The 25933-nt window shown below is 60.9% G+C and overlaps 3 protein-coding genes across 15 annotated transcripts in view; all 3 read right to left on the reverse strand.

The window, feature by feature from the left end:
• Window positions 1–19: 19 nt before the first annotated feature.
• Window positions 20–13397, reverse strand: BRPF1 (bromodomain and PHD finger containing 1). Of its 8 annotated transcripts, none has more exons than XM_056333913.1 (13): window positions 12370–13397; window positions 10227–11186; window positions 7692–7848; window positions 6438–6569; window positions 5949–6095; window positions 4671–4983; window positions 3473–3784; window positions 1965–2252; window positions 1710–1857; window positions 1026–1162; window positions 822–940; window positions 556–710; window positions 20–491 (listed from the first exon to the last, which is right to left on the reverse strand). In XM_056333913.1, the coding sequence occupies exons 1-13, from the start codon at window positions 12963–12965 to the stop codon at window positions 287–289; spliced, it is 3669 nt and encodes a 1222-aa protein (XP_056189888.1). In that variant the 5' UTR covers window positions 12966–13397; the 3' UTR covers window positions 20–286. The 8 variants fall into 8 exon arrangements, with proteins under 8 accessions (XP_056189888.1, XP_056189891.1, XP_056189887.1 ...); XM_056333916.1 differs by having other exon boundaries at window positions 21–491; window positions 5967–6095; window positions 12370–13393; XM_056333912.1 differs by having other exon boundaries at window positions 21–491; window positions 3473–3787; window positions 12370–13393.
• A 180-nt stretch (window positions 13398–13577) lies between these two features.
• Window positions 13578–20739, reverse strand: CPNE9 (copine family member 9). 4 transcript variants are annotated; one of them, XM_056333931.1, is made up of 20 exons: window positions 20410–20729; window positions 18782–18822; window positions 18641–18687; window positions 18266–18369; window positions 18021–18060; window positions 17241–17317; window positions 16966–17029; window positions 16747–16850; window positions 16562–16666; window positions 16173–16214; window positions 15988–16063; window positions 15865–15918; window positions 15671–15732; window positions 15340–15386; window positions 15073–15254; window positions 14732–14859; window positions 14512–14614; window positions 14377–14434; window positions 14153–14226; window positions 13578–14038 (listed from the first exon to the last, which is right to left on the reverse strand). In XM_056333931.1, the coding sequence occupies exons 1-20, from the start codon at window positions 20484–20486 to the stop codon at window positions 13886–13888; spliced, it is 1638 nt and encodes a 545-aa protein (XP_056189906.1). In that variant the 5' UTR covers window positions 20487–20729; the 3' UTR covers window positions 13578–13885. The 4 variants fall into 4 exon arrangements, with proteins under 4 accessions (XP_056189906.1, XP_056189905.1, XP_056189907.1 ...); XM_056333930.1 differs by having other exon boundaries at window positions 14153–14434; window positions 20410–20733; XM_056333933.1 differs by lacking the exons at window positions 13578–14038; window positions 14153–14226; window positions 14377–14434; window positions 14512–14614 and having other exon boundaries at window positions 14733–14859; window positions 15073–15207; window positions 20410–20739.
• Window positions 20740–20997: 258 nt separating this feature from the next.
• The window catches only part of MTMR14 (myotubularin related protein 14), a 34421-nt gene continuing 29485 nt past the window's right edge, over window positions 20998–25933 (reverse strand). For 2 of the 3 annotated variants that reach the window (XM_056334904.1, XM_056334906.1), the window contains 2 exons: window positions 24599–24754; window positions 20998–21355 (listed from right to left, as the gene is read on the reverse strand). In XM_056334904.1, the coding sequence (XP_056190879.1) occupies window positions 21178–21355; window positions 24599–24754 (334 nt within the window). In that variant the 3' untranslated portion in view covers window positions 20998–21177. The remainder of the gene's footprint in view (window positions 21356–24598; window positions 24755–25933) is intronic. The other variant, XM_056334905.1, reaches the window with a different exon arrangement.

Here is a 25933-nt window from a genome sequence, read left to right on the forward strand (position 1 = left end):
ACGTCCGAGCGCGGGGCCGGCCGGTGGCAGCACGGGGGGGGGGGGGGGGGGGGCGGAGGGGACTGCCCGGGCCGCGGCGGCGGCCGGAACATCCCGGGGAGCCGCGGGCGGGGGGTGGAGGGGCGGGCACCGGGGATGGGAGAGCGAGGGGGGGCACGAGGGGCCGGCCCCCCCCCCCCCCCTCCCGGTCCCCCCCTCGCCCGGTGGGTGCAGGCCAGCTGCACGGGGGGGTCCCCGAGCCCCGTTTGCCCTGAGATACGGCGGGGGAGGGCCGGCGGGGGCCGGCTCAGTCGCTCTCGCTGGAGTCGCTGCTCTGCTCGCCCTGCACCTTGTTGCGGTGCTGCATGGCGCGGTGGTAGGCGATCTGCACCGACTTGCGGATGTTGGACTTGCGGCCCTCCAGCATCTTCTCCTTGTCCAGGTCCTGGTTCACCCCCAGCGGCACCAGCTTTGTCCGGGGCAACCACTGCCTGCGGGGAGCGGGGGGCCACCTCGTTTGAGGGTTACAATCGTCTCCGGGCGCCCCCCCCAAAGCCCCCGGTGCCCCGGCCTTACCAAGTGCGCTTGTTGTCGAAGAAGAGGACAAGGTAGAGGTGCTCGCGTGCTTCCTGAGTCATCTGCTCCCCCAGCTTCAGCACCTCCAAGGGGGGCACGGGGATGGGGACACCATGGTGGAACATGCCTTCCCGCGGCATCTTGGGGTCGATGATCTGCCAGAGGAGCAAGGGGAGGGCTAAGAGGGGAACGGGGACCCCCGACCACCACTCTGTGGGAGGGGGGTGTGGATTGCGGGGTGGAAGCGCGCAGCTGGCGGTACTCACCAGTGCTGGGTAGGAGGGATACCCCCGGCACTTGGCCCACACCAGGTCCAGGGCATCCAGGGAGGAATCCTCATCCTCAGACAGCCACCCCGTGCCACGCCCCATGCCCTTGCGCACCACTGTGCCAGAGGAGAGGGGAGAGGGGAGTCAGCTGCATCCCCCCAGGTGACGATGCCAGCCAGGCTCCACAGCAACAGTACTTACTGCCATGCCCCACGCCTCGCCCTGTGCCCACGGAGTAGGACTCATTCTCTGTCCCGGATGTGTCCTCGCTGCTGTCCTCTGGGAAGTTCACTCGGGAGAAGGAGGGTTTCCCTCTGCCCTGCTTGGAGGGCGTTGTGCTGTGGAGAGAGGAAGCAGAGCAGTCACTGGGAGCCATGTTAAGATTCCAGAAACCGCTTTTGAGAGGGCCAGCCCAGCGGGACACCAGGGTTTGTGGGCTCCAGACCCCAGCCTCAGCACCGGGAAGGACTTGCAAGGGTGCCAGGAAGAAAGGGGGGGATTGGTGCTTCTGCTGGGGCACCAGCCAGACCCTCAGCCAGTTTCACCTGCGAGGACCTAGAAGATGTGCACTGATCCCAGTTAGGGGCATGGGCAGGAATCTGGCTGCTGGAAGGGCTGGTGCCGGAGCAGCCACTGTGCCAAGAGGGAATTCCCTGGTTTCTCTTCCCTACTAGCCCTCTGCCACACACCCACCTTTAGGTTTTACATTAAAAAAGGCAAAAAACCCGTAGCTTCCTGGGTTTAGCCAACAGCAGCCAGGCTGCAGGAGGGTGAATGAGACGGGTACCACCAAACAGGCTCCTCCTCTGGCCACTCAGGGCTGAGAGCCACTCACCGCCACCCCGGGCAGCACCAATGTCATCAGAGCCGGGCTGGCAATGGTACCTGGTACGGTCTGAAGCAGCACTGCTGCTGCTGCTGCTGCTGGACTCCGAGTCGGAGCTGCTCCGGGGAAGATTGCAGTCGTTGCGGTACACCAGGAAGCTCTTCTTCACTGGCTGGTTCCCGCTGCTAAAACCGTTGGCTGGCAGGTCTGCAAAACACCCCACCAGAAGAGTGTTACAACTGTGCAGCACCCTGCCACGTGCTCCCAGCAGGGTTGCAGCTGCCTGGCTGCGCAGGGGAAACCGCTGCACCCACCCATGGGAGCATCTTCAGTGGATTTATCACTGTCACTGTCAGAGCTGGAGCTGGGGCGTGGGCTTCGGCCTCGCTTCCTCTGTCGCTGTGAGGACCCCATTATCGGGAGCTGCGGGGGCCCAACGGGGCTGTTCCCATGCCCAGGAGCGATCTGGCTGTCTCGATTCTTCGGGGGGCGTCCTGGACGTTTTGGAGGGCCTGCAGTTTTAGGGTTCTTCTTGGAGAAGAGCACTGATGTCCTCCTGCCAACTTCATGTGCTGGGGTGGAAGAAGAATTGGGACCCAGACCTGGAAGAGTGAGGAGAAGGTGTCAGCTGCAGCTGGTGGGACCTGGCAGGGACCGCACAGCAGTGGCATCAAGGAACAGCTTCATTTCTCAGTAACATTATGTCAGAAGAGCCTCCATCCTGAGCTTTGCCATGCCTGCACCCTCAGGGTCAAACTATCCCACCTGCTGAGAGTAAAAGCCAGATGGGGCCATGAAAGAACACCCCAGCAGCCAGGGATACCCTCCTTTCTCCTGGGCATCAACCACACAGAAACAGAAGCCAAGAACAGGAGGCAAGCAGAAATAAACCTTTCCCGTGACACACAGCAGCTGAGAAGCTCCACTGCACCCTTGAAAGATAAAGGCCCTAAAATGCTCCCTGCTTGTGGAAGAGCCTGTTTTTACCAGCGCTTAGGGGAGCAGGGGTGGGATGCAGAGGTGGCAAACACCCAGCGATGCCTGGCAGCTCTGCCTGGAGCTTTTGCTGTGCGCTCCTGACAGAGCCCAGCTCAGCATCTCCGTCCAGGAGGCCAGGGAGCTGGCGGCTGGCCCGCCAGTGCTGCTGCAACTCCCTCCCGTGCCCTCAAGCAGTCAAGCAGGAAGGGACACTGAAGGCAGCCTGCTCAGTAATGCCCCCAGAGAAAATGGGCAGCATGGCAGAGCTGGCAGGGCCTGGCAGGAGGAAACAATCCATCTCATGCCCCGCATCACACAGCTGGGACTCTCAGTCTCTGGAACATCCAGTTCCTCGGTGGCACAGGAGGCGAGCTCACTGGGTGAATGCTGACTGCAGCTGCAACCACCAGCAACCTGCCAACCCTCCCCAGAGGCAAACAAACACCAGGCTGCCGCTGTTCCAGGTGAAGGTGGTAGCCTCCTTCAGCTGCCAATCCCCTGTTTGGCTGGCATGGCTCCCTACAAACTACCCAGTGGGATACCGTCCTCTGATGGGCATGCTGGGAGGGAGGTGCAGACGTTGTACTCTTGCACCCACTCTTACGGAAGGCACTACAGGAAACAAGGAACCCCCACAGGGGAATGGGAGATAAGGGGCTGCCCTCCCGAGAGGCCATCTGCTCTGCTCCCAAGGAAGAGCAAAGAGCAAGATGTGCAGGGAGCTGCCCACACAGCCCTCCTGACTGGAGGCACCTGGCAGGGCAGCCTCTCCCCCAGCCGTGCCTGTCCAGAGGCGGTTCTCCACCACTCCTCAAAACTGGCCGTATTCTGGAGGGACCAGTACCTTTGCCAGTCTCCTGGCTGCTGCTCTCTTCTGCAGCACTGTCTGTCTGCAGGTCCTTCTCGCAGGGGTTGTGTGACTGCAGGACTCCCCTGGCAGAGGAGCCGTGCCGCTCCAGCCCATCTCGGCCCAGGTCCCGCGGGTGAGCGAGCTTCCGCCGTAGGACTGTGATCTCCTTCTTGATCATCTTGGCCCGGCGGGACCGTCCTATGCTCTGCTTGCCAGCACTGACCTCATCCAGTCGCTCCAGCAGGATCTTTAGCTGCTCCTCCAAAGGCAGGTGCTTCTGATTCTCCGAGAGCAGCAGCCGCACATCTTCTGAGGGAACAAAGAAGAGCAGATGGATGGAAGAAATCAGGAACTCTTTGGAGGTCCTCTACCTGAAACGTTTTAGGGCAATCCAGGTTCCCCACAGGAGGGAAGGAGCTGACATGGTACCAAACACCTGTGAAGATGGGAAGTTACCCTAAAAGACCTGGAGGAGCCCTGTGGGAAGCAAGCCAGTTGGGACTGCCGGGCAAAGCAGGCTAACGTGCAGCTTGGAGAATACCAAGGTTCCCACTGGCTGGGGCAAGGACACAGTTGGAAAAAGAAAGGGGGTTGTAAGAGGAAAAGCAAGAGTCGAAGGGATCCTGAAGCAGTTCCCCTGTCTATGCCTGTCCCATGCTTAGGGACAGCATGAAGGGCACCCTGAAAGGATCCTCCTCTGACAAGCTGTTCCTGGTGGTGCTCCCCACTGCCCAGAGACAAGCAGAACGACAACCACGGAACCAGTGAGATCTGGCTGAGGGGTACCAGGAGCTTGTGCCAGCCAGCAAAGCCCACAACTGGGGAGAGAGGCAGGGAGCACACAGTTCTGAGCAGGGAGAGTCAGTCCTAGCTGGGCAGCACAGCAGGAGCCTCAGCAGCTCACAGCCAGTGCTGGAGATGGGGCGAGTGGCAGTACCCCTGATGCTGGCCAGGGAGGACGTGGCCAAGGAGGACGATGGGGACCAAGGGACTGACAGGGCACGCAGACAAGCCACTGCCTGAACCAGCCTAACGGGGCCAATGGGTACCTGGCTAGTAAAGCCCACACCCCTCTGGGGAATGGGGACACACAGCCCAGGCATCTGACTGAACCTCTTGTGGGAGGCAGCGACTCTGCCCAAGCTCTACTTCCGAGCACCCTCGTACCCTGGGACAAGCGATGAGTACCCACCGTCCTCGATGTCTTGGACCTGAGCCTCTTCCACCGTTACACAGTGGGGGAAGTGCATGCCTGTCTCAAAGTCAATGCCCATCTTCTCCGCCTGCCGGCGAGCCTGCCGGAGAACGGCGCCTCCCTGCTCCCGCAGACGGATGGCTGCCCGGTAGAAGATTGTGTCTTTGGCATTGTATTTCAAACAGTTGTTGATAATCAGGTTGAAATCCTCCTCAAAGTCGTCGAAATTCAGATAGCGATAGGCTTCCAGGTTTTGTTTCATTGTCTGAAAATCCATCGGCTTCTTGATGTGATCCAGGTAGTCTGGGACCTGCGTGAGGAAAGAACCAGAGCTAAGAGCCCAGGAGCCATCAATTAGCATTACCTGCTCCAAGAAAAGAGTCGTTAGAGGAATCAGGTATTGCTCTCTGTGTTCTGCCCAAATGCACATCGGGGAATGCCGTCTGCTTTTGCAGCTTGAGGAACAGTAACGCCTCCGGACTAGGGAGCCCATGTGCTGTGCTCAACCTGTTAGAGCAGATACGCACTCTGAAGCATTTTTACAGCTCCAGCGCACATGCTAGCATCCCGTCCTCTCCTCCTGTCTGCAGGCAGCTGGGATTCAGTCCGCTACACAGCATTCCCTGGGGGAGGAAGCCACAAGCACAGCCCTCGGGGGTGAGGGTGAGTGCAGACAGGTAACACAGACCTGTCCAGGACGGCAGCAGTGGCTGCAGGTGGGACAGCACTGCCTTCCTCCCCAGCTCTGCACAGACACCTCCAGGCCAACCTGCTGCCAGAGCTGTGCAGAGCCAGCACAGCCTTTCCCCCCCTCCCCGGGCGGGGACTCGATGATGGTGTCAGGGATCATTTCCCTCACCCCCAGCAGTGACACTATGGGGGTCAAACCCATTTCTGTGCTGTGCCCAGCCTGTCACCTAGCAGAGACCTTCATGAGAGGACAGGTAAGTGTGTACCACCTGCCAAGGGCCGGCATTCTGCCTTTCCCAACGGGAATCCCCAACCACTCACAGACACTGGGGAGTCACCAGCAACACGCGCAGAGGAAGAGCCAGGTGCTGTGCTCCCGGCTGGCACCAGCTTGACTGTTCTGCATTTGTCCCACCCAGGAGGGGCATCGCTGCACACTCCCCTTGGGTGAGTGGTGCCGGGATGCATGAGCCAGCACCAGGCTGCCCGGGGGAGCTTCCGGAGCAGAGAGCGCCCTGGGCAGCCCTTGGCATGAGCAAGGGACAAGTTTGAGTGAAGTAGAAATCTGGGGGAGGGGGTTCTTACTTCGTAGATTTCTGTTACCTCAGACAGAGGGACCGGCTCGCTGAAGATGTTGCCTGTGTCTTTCTCCTGCAGCTGCTCAAGCGTCTTGCGGAGGAGGATAAGGAAGGGGGTCAGCTGCATTTCCAGTGCCACCTGCTGCACTTTGATCTGAAACAGAGGAACAGAGCAGGGCTGAGCCCCCTGCCCAGCAGCCAGGCGGCGGGGACAGTCCCCAGGGAGCAACGCCGTAGTCCTGCAGGTCAGTGACACCTCTCCTTCAGCAAGGGGTAGGGACTGCACCTCACCCCTTCTCTGGGGAGTGGAGGTGTAACACCAGCTCCAGCACCTGTGCGTCTCACCTCAGCCTTGCAGAGCAGCCACCTTTGCTCAGTCACAGGGGCAGGGCACAGCACGGCTGAGGGGACCCCAGCACACACCCTACAGCATTCTAAAGAGCCCATGCTTGTGCCCACCCCAGCAGCTCCCCAAGGAGGGGCAAACAATCGTTACCGTCTCTCTCTTGAGCTTCTCTCGCTTGCGTATCAGCTCCACCAGCAAGCGTGCACGCTCTAGGTCATGGCGGAGGCGCTGCCATGACTTCAGCTGCTCCTTCAGGGCCCAGTTCTTATCCTCAGTATCTCTCTGCGGGAACATCAGAGACTGTGAGCTGATAGGAGAAGTGTTCCCATCTCCACCTTCCTAACCACGTGCTGGGGCTCTTCCCTGGCAACGGGAACCAGCATGCCTGACCCGCTCGTTCAGCGAAGGTCCTGGTTCCCTTGTTGTAACCTAGGTAGGTGACTCAAAAAACCTCTGGCCAGAGCTGAATACTTGCTCCTGGGTCACCAAGCTCTTAGGACGCCAGGAGGCAGACATTCCGAGCCTCTGGGAATACTCTTCCTAACACAACCAACTGCCTGCAGCTGCCCAAGAAAACAGAACAACAATACCAAGGTCTGTGCTGCTGCTGCTCAGAGCTCTGGCAAAGGGCAATAGGGCAAAAAGGGAGCATGGCTCTGGTTGCTTTCACTTCTGGAGCAACAAAAAATGCCAACTTTTATTCTGCCGTAGCTAAAGATGAGCAGAAGCAGTCTCATATCTTCTCCAGCAAATAAAAATGAGAGGGGGCAAAGGCAGGAGGAACCCCTGCCCAGTCACAGTCTTCAAAGGGCTCAGAAAGAAAGATTTAAAGCTCAGACGGGGAGCCAGAAGAAAAACCTTCCTCTCTGGCACCAGAAACTTAACATCTGTGAAGCACTGACTAAGGGCTGAGGCAGACAGTGGGGTGGAAGCAGCACCCACAGGGAGTGCTCTTGGAGCTGTTTCCGAAACTGGAAGTGAGGTCATGGTTCCCTCCAGACTGTTTCTGGAGATCTCCGGCCATCTCTCTCAGCACTCGCTGACACAGCAGCCTCAGACTAGAGCCATTTCTGACCCGTTTGCCATTGCCACTGGCTAAACACAGGCACAAGGACAGAGCTAACTTCTCGGCAGCAGCATGAGGCAGGATTCCCTTCCTGTGGCAGGCTGCCAACAGTGTTGCTGCCTGGCAGATCTCTGAACACCGAGAGCGGAGGGGAAGGTGAAACAGCAAAAGCAGTTGGGGCCACCCTTTCCCTCATCCAGGACCTCATGCCCCTGGCCCCCCTTCTGCACCTGCAGGCACCGCATGCACCAAAGGCTTTGAACCCACAGCTCTGAAGGCGCAGGAAGCATGTGCACACAGCCAGGTTTCCCTGCAGCATCGCAACGAGCAGCCCTTACCTGGTCACAGTTTCTTTGTGACTGCAAGTGTGTCTGAAGGCGGCGGAGCAAAGGGACACCGTTGCGGGACTGCCTCTTCAGAGTCCAGTAGCTGTGCAGCCTCTGCATGAACTGGCTCTTCCTCTGGATGGTTAAACGGTTTGTAATCTTACTGAGCCTGAAGAAGGGAGAGGAACCACACAACTCATAAACAAGGCAAGCCTGGCCGCTGCAGGAGAAGCCCTGGCTGGGGGGATGTAGCAGTGAGACCACCCAAGAGCAGCTGAGAAGCTCCTCAGGCAGAGAACGCCCTTTCCCATGGCAGGAATTTCTGTAACACCAAGTCACGCAGGGCAGCCGCCCCCCTGTCAGTCGCAATGGAAGACACCAGGAACCAGCCAGCCTTGCCTCTCCAAAACAGACTTTTCCTTTCTACCTCCTGCCAACTTTTGGGCTAAAGCCCGAGGCAGGCTATGCCAGGTCCGGGTACAATACAGCTGCATTGGGGACCAAGACCTTTAACAACAGCTCCTGCAGTCCCTTGAGACCACGAGCGTTATGGCACTGCCATCCCAAAATCGCCAAACGTTACCAGACAAACTCGAGCCCCAGGGAGCCCGTAACTTGACCAAACCTGGCAAAGCATGAGGAGGAAACAGGAGGCACGAGCACAACAGAGCTCCTATCTGAGTTAATGAGGGAATACACTAAACAACTCAAAACACCACAAAAGCGATTTTCTTACTCTCTACAACAGCAGAAAGTCTGGAGGGGCTGGGACAGCCTCATTCAGCAAAGCCAGACAGAGACATCCTGCTAGCAGGCAGCTGAAGGGACGACCCCCAGCACCCCCACATCCCACGGGGACAGCTCTTCATAGGGGATGACCCGACCTGCATCAGCCTCAGCTGAAGAGGCTGGGGAGAGCAGCCTCATGTGCCATCGCCAGCCAAGCACAGCTCCCAACAGGAAGACAGCTGGCATTCTGGCAACAGCCCTTGAAGAATAATTAATCCCAACAGGAAGGCCTGGGGAGAGGTTAACAGCTTCTAGCTCAGTGTGGGCTTTGCTGCGAGCGCAATGATAGCAGCAAGAGCCTACAAACTGCCTGCCAACATGTCCACACATAAGAAAAGAGGCTCTGGCTGTAGTGCAAGCTCCGAGTGAACAAAAACATAAGGTTAGGACACAAACAGACCGTGGCAAAAAGCCAGCAGCCTTGTAGCAGAGACCTGCCCCCACAAGTCACCAGAACGCTGCCCAGAGAGCAAAGCCCATGGCTTCTGCATGCTCCCCTCTGACTGCATGGGAAATAGTCCCAAGGGTCTGCAGGGAAGCAGTGGTCCCATGTGCCTGCCCTGCCATAGTCATGCTCCACGGGCCAGCAGGTATGGCACCAGGGTGTCACGGGGCTATACCCCCAGCACAGCTCCTGCTGTGGGAAGAGAGCTCAGCAGCTCAGGGGTGGTGGTTCACAACCATGAAGGCAAACATTTTCATGTTCCTGTGCTTCAGCTGTGCAATGCCTGCTGCAGGGTGACGGCAAGATCCAAACCCATCCTAAGATGCTCCTACATGCTTTTGCACACTGCCAAGGAGACCCAGAGTTATAAACTACACTGACAAATTCTGGCAAGGCTCTTAGATGCGCTTGTTTCAGAATTTGCATGCCAGGCCAATGATCAGACCAGAGCAAGACACAGGCAGTTACACCCCTGTAACTACCGGGTGTTCCTGCCTTCCTGTGAGCCCTCAGGGTTGGGTTGCAACAGAAACACGACCCCTGGCCAGGCTTTAAGTACCTTCCGGTGCTGCCCTCATGCTGTAACCTCACCACAGTCACACCCTTCAGCAAGCAGGAGTCCTGGTCCTCTCCAGCCACCCCTCACAGGCAGCTGTGCAAAGGCTTTCTGCGCCCGCTGCCGCCTGGCCCTGCTCCAACAGGCAGCACCGAGACAGAGCTGCTGCCTGCGACTCGCACAAAACACTGAGGAAGCCCAGCAAGGGGTAAGCGGTTGCTGGGATGGATGAGCTATGCTCAGCAGGGCACAGGGATCCCAACATGAGACCTCTCCGCTCCAGAGCCAAAACAGCCCCCGCAGTTAGTTCATTTCCCAGGCCTGAGTCACTCCCACACTTCCCTCTTTCCCCCAGCACAGCCCTGGGAGAAAACAAACCTCAGCGGAAAGGAGAGTGGCCCCCTCCTCCCTCCCTGGTTTACTCCAGCGTCTGAGGTCACCACAACAGGAAAGGAGCACTGGGAACCCCCAGCTGCTTCCTGACATGTCCGGCCAAGTGCGTTGTCTGCCATTAAACTAACAGCAGCTACTTCCTGCTCAGCCAAGGGCCCACACAACTTCAGGGAGCAACGCATCACCCTGCCTCTCTGCAGGACCCCCAGAGGAAACCACCAACAGCCCTCTGTGAGAAAAAAGCAAAAAGTACTGTGAGAAAAGCTAAGGAGAGGAACAAAATAACGCCCACGTGGAAAGCAGGACAGGAGGCCCAGAGAAAAGAGAAATTTCTCCACAGTCAAGGGAGGAGGATAGGTCATACCTGTGCGGAGGGATGCAGGGCACAGAAACCACAGGCGCTGCGGCTCGTTTCTCTGCCAGGATCTTCCGTGCCTTCTTCATCTTGATCCTAGACTTGGCCTTCGCTTTTTTGACTTTCTCAGAGCTCCAGCCCTTCCCTTCCTCCTCCTCCTCCTCGTCCTCCTCTTCCCCCTCACTGTGAGAGAGGGCAGGAAGCCTGCGCACAGAGCCCGGCGGCGTGTGGATGTCACAGTAGGCAGTTTTGCGCACACTGAAAGAGGTACCATTGGCTCCCGTCTCCCGGACAGGCTCCATCTTCATGTAGAGCCCGGCCTGCTGGGCGCAGGTGACATGGAAGGCAGTGTAGCAGTTGGCTTTGTGGCACTGGATGCAAGCCCCAGAGCCGCGCTGCTTGCAAATGTAACAGGTCAGCTTCCAGCGCGCGGGCGGGATGTGCTCGATGCTGTCGATGGGCTCCAGGAAGACGGTGTTTGCAAAGCACACCTCTGGGATCCAGAGGGCACAGACCACATGTGCCCAGCGCCCATCATCCGTCTGCTTGAAGGCCCCCCCCTTGTTTGGGCAGAGGGCGCAGTCCACAGCTCGTGACGGTGACTGCAGGCACCGTCTGCATAGCCACTGTCCCTCCGGGATGTAGGGCACCCCGTAGCACTCCTGGTGCACAGCCAGGTTGCACATGTCGCAGAAGAGGATGACATTACTGTTCTGACATTCCCCATCGTTGCAAATGCAACAGACGGCATCCTCATCCACCAAGGCATTTGGATCCCCTTTGTTGTGGCTCTCAAAGTAGGACTCCTTCTCTAGCCGGTCCATCAGATACTCAAATATCTCCTGGGGAATGGGACTCACGCCTTCGGTCTTCCGCCGCTCATTCATGATGTCCAGCCAGATGTAATCTTCCTCATCCATGTCGTACTCCACCTCCTCATCTAGCTCCTCTGCCGACTTCTCGATGTACCTGGAAGGACAGCGTAGGAGGGTGAGGGTATGGCCCTGGTGGGGTTTGGAACTGCTGAACCCTTACTCCTACGGGCTGTGGCTGAAGGAACATTTAAATGCTCCTACGTCAAAAAAAACCCACAAAAGAGGGACAAGGCAGGAATGTGCAGAAGCAGGAGGTGCTGCTGCACCCTGAGCAGCATTGTGGCACAACAGTGTGTTGGCCATGACAAAGACGAAATAACACTTGTCTAACAGGCAAGGTATGGGCCTCGGAGACTCATCGGTGCAAGATGGGAGCCTGCACAAGCCATCAAGCAGGTGCCAGATACTCTGGAGACAGCAGCGTCATGCCCAAGACACAACAGCCACCAGGCACGGAGGCACCATGTTTTGTTAATTCTGGTGAGGAGGGCACAGCCCTTTTCTCCTTCACTCTGAGTTGCGGGTGAGGGGATGCTATTTAGAGAAGAAAGTTGGAACCCCGAGGCTGCTACTCCAGAGACTGACAGCAACCACCCCCCACCACTGCAGTGAGCAGCACCGCAGATGCCTCAGGGGGAGGTTTCTTTTCTAACACCCTGACAAAAAATAACATCATTTTCCCATCCCTGGAACACGGTGCCAGTTTCTCAGAGCACATAGTGACTAGGACAGCCAGGGTGGCCACATAAACATGACTTTGGTTCGGTATTAATTCCCTGCATGGGGTATTATTTTGGGCCACTGCAGTTGCCAAACCACTCACGGAGAACTGCAGGACAACAAGGAGAATTAAGCCTGCAAACAGACACACCTTACAGGTACACCTTGGTGCTGGGGAGCTCTAGAGCTACCCCAGCATACCTCTGAAGAGCGGTATGGAAAGCAGGAGGACACGTTTGTCTTTTGTTATGATTATACGTGCCATCCCAGCAAGGAAAAAAGGCAGCAATCAAACTGCCAGCAGTGACCTAAGCAGCAACTGAGAGCTCTGCAGGCACACAGACCCCTCAAAACTGGGGTGTGACACCAGACAACGCTCCAAGAGCCTGAAGCCACCGGATGGCCAGCTCCACAGGGCCCATGAGAAGCAGAGGGAGGCCATTTCTACACGCTACAGACAAGCCACCTGCACGGAATGGGGCCAATTCCATCTCCAGACCCAGGACACGAGCTAGAGCTGCCTGGGAGCCTCCTCGTGCCTCAGACACGGACAATACCTGTAGTATGAGGTGGGGCGAGGTGGGGCATCGGGGGTGTCCTGCTCCAGCTCTCGGTACACCACCTCAGGGAGCTTGGGGGTGGTGCCAGCCGAAGCGTTGTGGTGATGGTGGTTGGAGTCCTTGCGCTTCTCCTTGTTCTTGTGCTTGCCGGATTTGGGTGGGACGCTCTGGGTCTCCGTGTTCTCCTTATTGCTCCCATTCTCAGGCACCTCCTCGGGAACTTCCTCATCCTCGGACACCACGTCGAGGTTATCGAAGATGCTGATGCGATGGACGCGGCCGTGCAGGTCCACCTCCACCATGCGCTGGGCCTGGGCGTAGGTCATCACCTCGCGGCCCGGCGACTGGGAGGTCTCGGAGGGGCTGGGCGACTGCTTGTCAGCGGCGCGGGCCTGGCGCCCCTTCTTCTTGTGCTTGCGCAGGGGAGTGTGCTGGGGCGGGGGGGGGTTGTCGTGGTCATAGTGGTAGAGGTGGTACTCGATCCCGCTGTAGCTCTTGTAGATCTTGCGGCAGGTGCCCACCGGACACTCGTAGGGGGGCTTGGTGGCCCGCAGGTTGTGGCAGAAGGTCTTCACGTCGAAGTCTACGCCCATGGCGTCGCCCGCCCGAGCGGGGCCGACGGGGGCCGAGGGACCGAGGGGGGCTGAGGTGAGGCCAGGCCAGGCCGGGCCCCCCGCCCCGCCGCCCCCTCCCCGGGCCCCGGCGCAGGCCCGCCCGCCCTCCCCGCCCTTCCCTCCTTCCGGCCGCGCTCACCGGCCCGGGGGCCGCGCTCAGCGGGCGGGCGCGGGCGGCGGCTCCATGGGCGGCGGCGGCGGCTGCGGCGGGCCCGGGCCGGGCCGCAACAATGGAGGCTGCGGCGGCGCCTGGCGCGGGGCGGCCGCTGGGTAAAGCGCCGCGCCGCCCTTAGCAACCGCACTTTCGGCACGGCGCGGCCGAGCGGGGCGGCGGCGGCGGGGAGCGGCCGGCAGCAGGGGGCGGGAGGCGGCGAGAGCGGGCGGGCCCCGGGCGGGCAGGCTGGGCCGCGCCGCGCCGCCGCCGGCTGAGGCGAATCTGCCGGCCCGAATCACAGGCGCCGCCGCGGCGCGGGAGCCCCGCCCGCCGCCCGTCCCCCGCCCCCCGCCGCAGCACGGCAGCAGGCCCGGTTGGAGCAGTTTATTTACAGTCGGTAACGCGGTACAGGCCGCCCGCCCTCCCGCCGAGCCGGGTGGCTGGCCGGCTGGGGCCCCGGGCATGCACGCAGCCCCGGGGGTCAGGTCCCCCCGGCGGTCGCACCGTGCCCGCCGGCAGCCTGGGCCCGGGCGCCGGCTCTGCCCGTGCCGCGGGACGGAGCGGCCGGGCAGAGGCGGGGGCGGCCGGGGACACCTGGCCCTGCCAGAAGAGGGGGGTCCCAGCGCTGGGCACCGGCCGCAGCGGCTAATTGTCCCCGCGGGGGGGGCCCACATCCATGGCCAAGCCCAGGCCGTCAGCAGAAGAGAGGTGACACTCCTGGCCGAGCCCACGGCCCCGGGGGGAGCTACTGGGGGGCCGCCCGGCGCGGCTTGATGTCGCGGGTCTTCATGTAGGAGAGGAGCTGCTCGGGGATCTCAGCCAGCACGTCCTTGGCCAGGCGGGCCATGCTTAGCACCTGGTTTCCCGAGTCATCCACGTAATCCCGAAACGGCACAAACTTCAAGGGAAGGAAGTTTGCAGCCCGGTTGGGAACAACCCTGAGGCTGCAGGGGTCAGCGAGGGACTGAGCATCTCTCGCCTGTGGTGGGACTGGGCTCAGTGCCAGTGTTACCTGTACGATGTCCCTCTCAGCGAACCGTCCCCGGGAAGACACCCGTACCTCATCACCATCCAGCTCCTCCATGGCTGGGAGGGGACAGCCGGTGTCACTGAGCCTTGGTGGGGTGGCCACCAGGGACAGAAACACCATCCTTTCCTCCAGGACACTGAAAGCATCCCGGAGGAAGGGACAGAGTTTCCATCTCCCTTCCCTGGTGTCTCCAAACACCAACTCACCCTCAAACTCGGCTGGACCCACTCCCACAATGATGATGGACATGGGCAAGGCAGAAGCCTGTGGAGCAGAGGCAGGGTGGCAGCTGTGGCAGCACCCAGTGTGGGGTGAACTCACAGTGATGAGGGTGCACTCACGGTGACAATGGCTTCCTTGGTCTGCAGCATGTCAGAGATGACACCATCGGTGATGATGAGGAGGACGTGGTACTGCGAGCCATCTGTCACTTGGGCGGCTGCCCTATAGGGACAAGGATGGGGTCCCTCCAGCAGCCCCACTGGCGTGGGACAGCTGGCCCCACTGCGAGACCGGTGGCATTTAGGGACAGCAAAGGGGACAGAGTCCCCTCGTACTCACCCAGCTACCTGGTTGATGACGGGGGCAAAGTTGGTGGGACCATAGAGCTGTACGGTGCGCAGGCTCTGGAGGTAGGACTCCAGCACACCCTCAATGCCAGCACAGTTGGGGTTGTCCACGTTGTTGTTCTGGGGGATGGGGATGGGTGCTGGAGGGGGACCATGGCTCCCAGTGTCCCCCCCGGCTGCAGGATGCCAGGGCAGAATGCGGCCAGGGTTCTTCCCCTCCCCACCCAGCTGCTGTGGGCACCCCACGGGCAGCCCTGCCCCACAGCTGGGAGATCTGGGTTCACCCTCAGCCCTGCCCCATGGTGGGGTGTTCCCCCCCACCCCAGGGCGCACCAGGGGGAACTGGTGGGAGATCTTGCCGTCAGGTGGGAGTTTGGCACCGAAGCCGTAGGCAGGGAAGAGCTTGTCGCTGTCGTAGTCCTGGATGATCTCCCCCACCGCCTTCAGTGCCAGGGCGTAGGCGCTCAGCTGGTAGGGACTCGCATAGTGCAGCGAGGTGGGCTGTGATGGCATCCCTGCGGCACAGTGCCTGTCGGCACCTGCCCCATGGCCAGCCCCACAGCGGTGGCAATGGGACACCCCCCCACCAGCTGCACTCACCGTTGGAGGCCGTGAAGTCAATGGCGACGGTGAAATTCAGCTGCGTCCTTGGGGGGGAGAGCGAGGCAGGCTGCCGGCCCCACAGCACAGGGATGCTATCTTCCAGCCCCATGGCGTGGCGTGTCCTCGCCACTCAGGACCCATCACCTGAGCCCCCCCTTCCCCAGCCAGTGCCCCTCAGCCTGGGGCTGCCACCCTGCACCCCATCCCCAACCCCACTGCCCACTCATCACCCCCAGGCTCCACCTGCGCTGTCACCGCTGTCCTCAGCCCGAGACCCTCGCCCCTGGGGGGTCTCAGGGAGCTGGGGGGCACCCAGCCCCCCACTCACCCGCCCCGGATGTAGTCGACGAAGGTGAACTCGGACTCGACGGAGAAGGAGAGCAGTGTCACCTGTGGGCATGGCGGGGGGGGGGGGTCAGGCCCAAATCCAGCCCCCCACCCCTGGCAGACACAGCAGGGGGGGTCAGACCTGCCCACCCCCACCACAGGTGGGAGCCGCAGGAGTGCCCCAGCCCCACTCACGGTGCCGGAGTTCACATATTTCTTCTTCTTGCATTTCTTCCTGGGGTTCAGCACCTGCGAGCACAGGGGTGAGTTGGCCCTAGCGTAGGATCCCCCCAGCCCCTGCCCCAGCCCCCACCCTACCTCGTACACCGTGAACTGGCTCTGTGCTCGGGAGAGTTCCCTGTAGCTCGTGGCAAACTCCCCAATGAAGTCGTGGCTGCGGGAGGAGCACAGGGGCAGCACGACCAGGCACCCCGGTGAGGGGCACCCTGGGAAGTGACAGCAGCACCCCAATGTCCCCTGCCACCCCGTGGACATGGCCTCACCTCCCATCCCGGTCCCAGTCGTACACATCTATCTTCACCGTCCTGAAAGCAAAGGTGGGCAGTGGGTGAGTGGCCAGCCTGGCTGGCACAGCCCCCCCAGCCCCCCCGGTTTGGGGACAGCCAGCCCCACAGCGAGCACCCTGCCTGCATGCTGCTGGCAGAGCCACCCTGCCTGCCCAGCCTGCAGCTCTGCCAGGAGAGAAGTGAGAAATTTGGGTCATGGCGGGGGCCTTGGAAAGGAGGGGAATGCCTTTATGTAATTTGGGTTGCAAAAGAGGAAAAAAAAAACCCAACAGGGACCCAATTTTGCACTGCTTGCTGCTATGGGGCCAAACCCGTGAAGAGATGCTCATGCCCTGCTCCGGGCCACGGCTGCCCCGTCCCCGTACCGGTCGTAGTCACCATTGCAGAGGGCACGCACGGGGATGGTGAAGGGCTGCCACACCGGGTTGAGCGTGTTCTTCACCACCTCCGTCTTATGGCAGATGGTGAAACTGCAGGGACAGGGCAGGGTTGGGGTGCGCTGTGTGGTGATGCTGGCACCCTGCCCGCCCCACCAGGGCCCCACGCTCACGTGCCATCCTCATTGCTGCGGTAGAAGACGAGGAAGGGGTCGGATTTTCCAAAGAAGTCCTTCTTGTCCAGCTTGTTGGCACACAGCTGCATCGTGACGATGTCCTGGGGACAGGGACCATCACTGCTGGGCACCTCCTCGCCCCCCACCCCAGCAGCTGCCCACAGCAGGGAGGCTGCACAGCCCCTGCCTTGCCACTGCTGGGACATGGGCACTCACCCGGCAGTTACTCAGCTCCTCAGCCAGCAGCAGGATGGTCCCACACCGCTTCCCTGGGACCCCCCTGGGACCAGAGGCACCCAGTCAGCTTGGAGATAAGGAGAATGGGACAGGGGCAGGAGGTGGGGTCAGGGCTGGGCTTGTGGTCCACGGCTGGTGCTCGGCAGCATGGCCAGTGCCCCCAGCAGAGGACGTGCAGGGAGGTGTCCCATGGGGCAGGTGGCTGGGGACATGGTGTGGGACCCCTGCTTGCCCTGCCACGGGGTGTGACTCACGTGAGGGGTCTCTCCAGACGGCCTCGCTGGGACCCGATCACCTCCCCCAGTGCTACGAATGCCTGCCCCAGGAAGTCCTGCGCCCCGAGCACAGTGCTGTGAGGCCCTGGGGCTCCTGCCCCAGCCACCAACCCCCCTACCCTCCCCCCCAGCACCAACAGAACCTGCCACCACCACCCCCACAACCACCCCCACCCCCACAGAACCTGCCACCACCTTGCCTCGGGGCCACACCAAGTGTCCTGAACCCACCCTGTGCCCCAAGAGCCACCACCCAGCCCAGAACCCATCCTTCACCCCCAGGGACCATCCCAAGTGCCCACTCCACATCCCCTGGACTCATCCTGTGCCCCCAGGGACAGCCCACAGCCCCGGACCATCCCTGTGCCCCCACAGAACTGCACCATGTGCTCTGGACCCATCCCTCCAGAGCCACCCCATGTGCCCTGAACCCCTCCTGCACCCCTCAGACCACCCTACACCCATCTTGCACCCCCAAAGCCACCCCCACGGTGTGTTCTGGCCCCATCTTGCACCCTGCCCCACCAGGCACCCCCAGGAGGGCTGGGTTCCCAGGGCAGAGCAGGGGCTGATGCATGGCAGGCACCTACCTTCTGCCAGTCCCCATGGGGCACAGAGAGATGGAGAGCAGGTTAGAGCCCTCTGAGGGGCACCTGTCCCCCCTCGGCACCACCCACGTGGGGCACAGACTTGGGGTGCCCCACTGCGGCATCACACCAGGGTGTCACCGCGCGTCCCCCCGGCACAGGCTGTGCTCACCTGCTTTAAAACGGAGCAGCTCTTGGAGTCCATGTTGTAGCTGGTGGTGGGAGAGCAGAGCCCTGAGCCAGTGCCAGCAGGGTGCCCCGGCATGCAGCCCTGCTTTCCCACCCGTCTGGGCTTTTTGCCGCCATATCTTTCTTTATTATCATTATTTATTATCCTTATTATCATTATTTATTACCAGCTGGGTGCTTTGTTCCACATCAAGCAGAGCTGAGCCCTTCCCCGGGCACCCTACTCACACATCGAAGCGGAGGTTTTGCTTCTCCTCGAAGTAGTAGTCGAGGACAAACTTGCGGACGAAGTCAGGGTTCAGGGTGTTGTCAATCACCTCGGTGCGCCCAAACTGCGGGGAGAGGGGTGAGGGCAGGACCCCCCCCAGGACCCCTCCCCATCACAGCTGCCCCAGCACTAATCCTGGCAGGGGATTAGTGCTGCTGGCAGGGCTGGATCATTAGCGTGGATGTGGAGGGATCATTAGCATGGATGCGGGTGGCCATATGGGCCTGTTTAACCCAGCTGGGGATTAGCCAGGAGCTGGGGTGCTGTGAGAGGCAGCACCCCCAGTGTGGGGCTGGGAGCCTCCCCAAGGACCTGGTGAGAGGGGCTGTGCTCACCTCCTTCCACTCGCTGCTTCCTGAGCCCTGCACAAAGAGGACCACCACTGCGGAGAGAGGAGCAGAGCCGGGCTGCCGTGCCATGCCATGCCATGCCCATGCCACGCCATGCCGTGCCCCCTGCCCAGCCCTGCCACCCACCTGGGTCAGACTTGGAGAAGGTGTCCATGTCCAGCAGGTTCCTGGAGGGACAGAGCCAGGTGTGAGCAACCTGGGTGCCACGCACCCAGCCCTGCAGCAGGTCCCCATGTCCTCCCTACCCCAATCATGGAACAGCACCATGCCAGAAGGCCGTGCCGGCACCCAGGACCAGGAGCCCCAGCACCCTGGGGAGACGTGCTGGCTCCCACCGCAAGGTTCAGTGGGACAGCAGGGTGAGCGGGGAGCAGTGTCTCCAGCGCTGATGATAATTGAACATGACAGGGAACCCATTTAGAGGATGAAACCTTCCCCTATGCCGCCGGCACTGCTGAGTGCCCGCCGCACCCCAGCAGCAGAAGCGTGGCTGACGGTGGGGCGCAGAAGTGAAAGGAGGCACTTAGAGCAGGGGGTGGGCAGCTGGTGGGGACCAGCTCTGCACCCCTGACAGCTGCCAGCAGAACGGTTGATCACTGCCTTTTGCACAGTGTGACACCGGAAAGTGCCGGGGACTGCAACCGGCACTGCTGGGATCCTTCCCTCACCCCTGGGGTGGCTGCACAGGGTGGGCTGGGGCGTGGCTGGGGGCTATGGGGCTAAGCCAGCACCCCTGGCACCAGCATGCAGGAGAGAGACCTCCCAGGGCTCCCCCAGCAGCCCTGGGCAGGGCTGAGCCCTTGGGGGGCTGCGAAGCCGAAGCCTGCCCCTGCTCTGGGCCATCTCCAGGAGGGAACCCTGGCCCCTGCCTGGAGCTGCCAGGCCCCACAGCCCCTCTGCCTGCTGCCCGGGGATGGCAGGGGCTCAGCTGCAAAGAGGGAGCACAGCAGTCCCTGGCCCAGACTGGAGTTTGCAGAGCTCGGGGATGGGCCAGAGCTGCCCATCTGGGCAGGGGGCTTTGTGGGGCCAACCCCAGGCTTTCCCTGAGCCCCGGCACAGGGATGCTGCTGCTGCCTGGGAGGCTCCCGGTGCCGGTCCCTGTGGCCAGAACCGCCGGCCGCGGGCAGCGGTGCCTCTGCTGGGCTATATTTAGCCGCTGACAGACTGGCTCAGCCGCCGCCGCCTGCCCCGCGGACCCTGTCAGGGACCGGAGGCACCGGGCAGCATCTCTCCCGCAGCCCCCGTCCCGCCGCGGCCCAACGCTGCCCACTCCTGGCCCCGCTGCCCCGCACGGGGCTCGCGGAGCCGGGCGGAGCCGGGCAGCCTGCCTGCGGCCAGCACTGGCACCCTGCGGCCCCACCAGCAGTACCCCCTGCCCCGCCAGCATCGCCCCGCCAGCATCACCCCGAGCGGGGCCGTCCCGCACCCCAGCCCCGGGTGAGGGCATCGCAGCCAAGCCGCGGAGCTGTGCCCGGTGCCAGCATCCCCCGGGACCCCGCGGAAGGGACGGGACGCGACGCCTCCCCACGGGTGGCAGCCGGGCACAGGGGTGTTGGGCACACGCTGTGGCACCGGGTGGTACCTGGGGACCGAGGGAGCCCCGCCGCCCGCCCCACCCCGGGGCCGGGGGCTGACCGGCGGGCAGCGGGATGCTGCAGGACACGGGCATCCCGCAGCGCATCCCCGTGCCTCTCGCACCCACCCGCGTCCGGGCACCAGCCCCCGCCCGCTCTCCCGCCCCGCTCCCGGCTCACCGGCAGGACACGGTGAGCTCCACTTTGGTGCCCGGCACGCTGCCGGCCGCCGGCTCCAGCGCTCCCGGAGACGCCATCCCCGCCCGGGCGCCGCCGCTGCTCCGCGCCGCCTCCTCCCGCGCCGCCGAGGCGGGCGCGCCCGGGGGCGGGCACGGCACGGCACGGCACGGCACGGGCACAGCGGCCCCGTCCCCGTCGGCAGCGCCGCCCCGGGCCCCGGAGGCGGGGGGGTCGGCACCGGGGACTGGCCCGACTCCCGACGGCTCAGCCCCGGGACAGTGTCCGGGCTCGGCTCAGCTCAGCCCCACCGGGACCTCCCGTCTGGGGCTGCGGGCTCCGCTCCGCTCCCCAACCCGGTGCGGCGGAGGCTCAGTTCCCACCCCCCCCCCCACTCCCGCCCCGCCGGGGGCTCCCTCCCGGTCCCGGCTCGGTGCTATTTCGGTGCCGCCGCTCCCGGAGCGTGGGCCGAGCTATTTATAGCGAGCGGCGCCCACGGCAGCGCGGCTCCCGCCGCCCGGCTCCTCCACGCCGCCCCCCGCCCCAGCCCCGCCGCCCCCCGCCCGCAGCCCAGACAGGAGGCAGGAGAGATCACAGCTCGGGGGTCTTTACTGGTCGGAGCCCCCCGGCGCTCCCCCAGCCCCAGGCAGGGGTGGGCGGCAGCAGGTGCTGGGTGCTGCGGGTGCCGGCACCGGGAAGGGGGTCCCAGGGCTTGGCCAGGGGGACCCGCCAGCCCTGGGGGTCTCCAGCCAGTGGTGGGGAACGCCGCGCTCAGATCGTGCTGCTGCCTCTCAGTCCCACGCCCCGCACGAACTGCTCGAGGAGGCCGCCGATGGCCCCCGAGGGGCTGGGGGGCACGGCCTTCAGGCCGATGGTCCGGCTGTAGCTGGCCAGAAAGGCAGAACGCACTTCTTCCAGCCGGGACTCGCGGTCGCTCGCTGACACCAGCCTAGGGGAGAGAAGGGGGAGATCAGTGACTGCCGCCATCCCTCTCCCCAGCCCAGCTCTCACTCCTGATGCAGGGCAGGAGGCTGGCAGCAGCGCTGGGGCACTGTCCACAGCACCAGCAGGGCCGTGGTGCTCAGCTGGCTCTGCCGGTCAAAGCAGCACCAGCCCCAAAAGGCTCTGGCTACAGTAGCCGGTTGCCGCCTTGCCCAAGCCAACCCAAGCCAACCCTCCCATGGAGCCCCTCGCAGCCCCAGCCTCCCGCTCCCCCCCAGGTCTCCCACACCACGGTGCTGACGAGGCCGCGGTTCACACGAAAGCGCTGCTTTCGCCAAGCGGGTGCTGGCTGACGTCAGCCCCTGCACCAGCTCCCTCCCCTCCTCGCATGGCGTTCCCAGATGGAGCCTGTCCGCACGTGCCATGCCTGGACAGTTGCTTCCAACCTATTTGCCACCGTCCCTCGTTTCCACCAGTCCCAGCCTCGGGCGCTTGTGCCGGCACAGCTAGCTTTGGGGAAGGGGAGAGGAGAGGGGGCAGCCAAGGTGACAGAAGCCCCAAGGAGCGCTCCAGCTGTGGAAAGAAGAGAGCCAAGCGGCATTTTACTTCTGCTCTATGGCACAGCTGCTCTCTGCAAGCAGGAGGGCTGTGTGCAGAGTAGGGCACAGCTTCCCCTGGGACCTGCTCTCCTCTCCAGCTGATCCACCCACACAGTTAAGGGCTGGGGGAAGAGAGCAGAGGGGAGGTGGTATTTCAGTTCAGGGAGCAGGGGAAAGCAAGACAAGGGTTCAGAGGGAGCTGTTCCAAGGGCTCCAGCCTGAAACGGTCTTTGTTGCGGTGCCTCTGCGACGTGCCGGTGGTTCCCAGAGAGAATAAGACATTCCTCAAAGGTCACTCCAAGGGCACAGCGCGAACCTTCCCCATAAAAAATTCTCTTTAATCTCTCCAGTGCCTGGGCTGGCTATAAATTGGCACAGCTCATTTGAATGGAAGTGTTAACCACCCACAGCCAACAGCTTTGGTCCGGAAACAGCAGCAAGAGGATATGGTGGGAGGCCTATAAACAGCAAGCGATGCTGAGGCAGCCAACCAGGCCGCTGTTTACAGTGTCTGATAATAAAGAGAAGACAGAGGGCAAAGGAAAAAGGCAACATATCTAAACACATAAAAAAGATGCTTTTTTGGCAACCTAATTAGGACGTGGAACGCGCAAACCTGCTAGCATTAAAAATAAGCTACGTGAAAGCGGGACTTACTTGCACCCGAATAGAGTGATCTTACATGTCACACACAAAGGTAAGCGAGGGCGTGCAGCAGTTAGGTCTCGTGTCTTCTGGCTCTTGCACCGCTTTACAGAGCAGATTTTGTATTTAGATTTTTAGGTTACTTTCATGGAGTGAGACACTCCAAGGTGCAGGGCCAAGCAGCTAGCCACTGCCTGACACCCAGCCCTGCAGACCGGCTGCACCATTTCACTCTGAGCAGTTCAAACAGGGAGGCAGGTCGCGTTTGCCAAATCCACGGTGCTTTGCCCTGCGACGCTTCCTACAGCCTGCCCGCTTGTCTGCAGCTTGGGGTGCAGGATGAGAGGAGGCTGTCAAAGCCCCAGCTCAAAGTAAGCCCTGACAAGCCCCACACAAGCACAAGAAGTAGGCTGTGAAAAGCATACCTTCATCGAACTGCTGCCAGCTGAGATGTAAAGTGGGAACTTAAATGGAATTTGATTTTCAAAAAACTCATACTGTGCTGGCCTGCAAAAAACTGGGATAAAACCACAATGGGCTCCTGAGCAAACAGAGCTAAGAGCAGAGACAGAGTGGAGGCCCTGGGTTAAGGTCAACACAACATCCTTGGGATGTCTTCACCCCTTCTTCCACACAGCGCCTGGTCCCAGCATCTGAGCATCCCACAGCTCTAGTGAAGAGCTGAACAGGGCAAAGCACTTGCAGCATCTGCTGCACACCCAAGGGAGCAGCACTGATGCTGTTCCCCTCCCTTTGAAGCAGGCTGTCCCAAGCAGCTGGCCTCCAAACCACACGAGCCTATGGTCTCAGCACAGGCAGATTCAGAGCTCAACTTCAATTCACACTTCTCTACTGAATTCCCTATTCTGACATTGGATCCAACTCCAAGGGCAGCAACAACTTGCTGGGGATCAGCAGTCACCAAGCGCAGCCAGGTTCAGGGCACAGTAAAGCAGTCACCAATTCAGATGCCCATTCTTCAGTCCCTTCTGCTCCCTCACCCATCTCCAAACAACTGCAGGAGCAGATCAGCCATCCTCATGAAAGGAGGAAGCAAATCCTGGCCAAGCCACGTCCAACACCTCTCATGATTTTTTCATCTGCCAATTCATGGGTCTTGCTGCTTTGTAACTTGGGGCAGCTGCTCTGCTCAGTGGCCCAGCACACAGCCACATGAGAAGATGAGCCAGGGCAGCTAGCCTGTCTCACAGGAGATGTTGGTTTTCATGTCACTTGCCCTCTGCCTCCAAAGCACGTACTCAGATCTCGGTAAGAGACTGCAAGTGTTTGGCAGCACAACTCCAGCACAGCTAGCTAGCGGCAGCCTCTGATCTGCCATTTCAGTTTCTTGATTGAGAGCTTGCAGCCTGAAGGCACAAGCCAAGGTTCTCCTCTAACAGCAATTAAAGTGCATCTCCTGTCTTTCAAGCTTCCTCAGAGGTGGCTTTCTATCTGGGGAGGAACATTTGCCTCCCAGCCATTTTATATGACAAGATGTGGCAGGATGCAGGGTCTCTGCTGCTCTGCACTGGCCAGACACAGCACCTGCAAATGATGCTGAGTGTGGTCAGACAAAATTTGGGTTACAGAAGGAAAGCCCCTCTCCTGTTGCAGCAAGGATCTGTCCCCAGCGGGGAGATGGAGATGAGCAAGATCCAAAAGCAAAAAAATCTGGGTAACCAGTCCTGTCCTTACAAGCATGCATCCTCAAGTGCACTCAATTATGCCCAAATTCAGCATCTTCAGGGGAGGAAAGCCTCTTCTTCCTGCAGAAGGCAAAGCGTCCTCCCGTAATGAGGCAGAGAAAAGGTGGGTTTCTTTCCGAGTTCAGCACAAGCAAAGAGTGCTCAGTGACTGAATTTGTGGATGGAAAGCATCAAGGCAGGGAAGACGGGACAGTCTGTCATGGGCTCCCAGGCCTCTTCGGAAGTGTCAGGGTGATAAAGTTCCAGCACTCGCAGCCAGCTGAGAGACCCAAGGAGAGATCCTGCATTTGAGACACTTACAGGCAAGTGCAAGGGAACTCATCCGGGAAGCTGCAAGGGAGAGAGGCGTCTGCGCTCAGGATTGCCTGCTCCCGAATACTGCCACACCCTGTCACCATCTGCCAGCTGCCAAAGTCTGTGGAAACGGAAGATCCGGGCAGAGAATGGTCCGCCGATCTGGGGCAGAGAGAGAGGGAGACGGCGCAATCAGTCAGGTCATTCAGCCACATGCCTTTCACTAATGCTGGTGCCAGGGACCTGTCGGGCTGCCTGCCAGCAGTGCCTGTGCCAGCAGCTTTGACACTCAGGGACCAGGGCGCAACATGCAGCTCTGGCTGGGCCTCTGGCCAAGCCTTTCCTTTGAAAGCGAGGTGAGAGCCAAGCTGGCTGGGGCTGACAAAGCAGCAGGAGCACACCGGGAGCTGGACAGGACAGAGCCAGCAAGAAGCAGATGGCCATGCAGAACTGTGAAACCCATCAGCAAGATGCAACAGCAGGTCCTGCCCTGAATCCCTCACAGATGTGGCTGCTGTGCTGTACAGGGGGCACTCCCCTGTTGCTTGTTGTAGCTGTCAGCACATCCCAGGGCAGTGTCAAGGCCTGATGGAGAATCAAGGTTGTGACTTGGTTAGTGCTGAGAAAGACTTAGAGATCCTTGGTCCGGCAGCCGCTAGAAAGCAGATCACTCAGAGGCATTAACACCAGACCTGAACAGAGCCAGTCACTGCTCAAGATGTCCCCAGGGCATCCCCACCACCACCCAGCATCTGAAGATCTTTTCATTCCTGTGCTAGAAGAATGGACTGTGCCAGAAACCAGGTGGCAAAATATCGAGGATAGGAAAAATAGTCAAGGGAGGGTAATTGTTTGATGTATGCAACCTCCTGCCAGGAAAGGAGGAAGCATGAAATCTGGTAAGTGAATCTGAGGAGTCCCTCCAAAATCTCAGAGAAGAGGGCACAATCACTTGAGACTAACCCAGAGCTCTTGGCTTCTGGGGAGCAAGCAATTACTGTGCCCTGCTTGCACAGCAGAGCACACATAGCTGGAAGCACAGCCTGTGGCAGAGCTACTCAATTACACACCATCAAGATCTTCTAGATAATTTATCTGAGAACTGCTGGGCAGATAGCAGTGCACCAGCTCCAGCTCTGCTGGGCCAGGTACTTGCACGCTGTCTTCACAGCTAAGAATAGCAGTGGCGCACTGCAGCTGCTCCCCAAGAGACCAGGAGAACAGCTAGAAAGACAGGATCTCCCACAGCAAGAAGGACCTCAGCAAGACTGGAAGGCAAGGGTAGGGCAAGACGCACAGCAGGAAACCTATTTGCAATCTCGATCTAATTCCAAGCCTGCT

The sequence above is a fragment of the Falco biarmicus genome, chromosome 4, assembly GCF_023638135.1.
Source record: "Falco biarmicus isolate bFalBia1 chromosome 4, bFalBia1.pri, whole genome shotgun sequence".
In the NCBI taxonomy this organism is placed as follows: Eukaryota; Metazoa; Chordata; class Aves; order Falconiformes; family Falconidae; genus Falco; species Falco biarmicus.

Bases quoted from the DNA above. Each gene is read 5' to 3' on its own strand.
- BRPF1 (XM_056333912.1), bottom strand. From the start codon at position 12,965: ATGGGCGTAGACTTCGACGTGAAGACCTTCTGCCACAACCTGCGGGCC. The intron at 6,570-7,691 runs GTAAGGGCTGCT...ATGTTCCCGCAG, and splicing joins CACAAAGAAACTGTGACCAG to AGAGATACTGAGGATAAGAA. The intron at 2,253-3,472 runs GTACTGGTCCCT...TCACTCTTCCAG, and splicing joins CAGCCAGGAGACTGGCAAAG to GTCTGGGTCCCAATTCTTCT.
- CPNE9 (XM_056333930.1), bottom strand. From the start codon at position 20,486: ATGGCGTCTCCGGGAGCGCTGGAGCCGGCGGCCGGCAGCGTGCCGGGC. The intron at 17,318-18,020 runs GTGAGCACAGCC...CTCGGGGCGCAG, and splicing joins GCTGCTCCGTTTTAAAGCAG to GACTTCCTGGGGCAGGCATT. The intron at 15,387-15,670 runs GTGAGTGGGGGG...CTCCCCCCCAAG, and splicing joins GTCGACTACATCCGGGGCGG to GACGCAGCTGAATTTCACCG.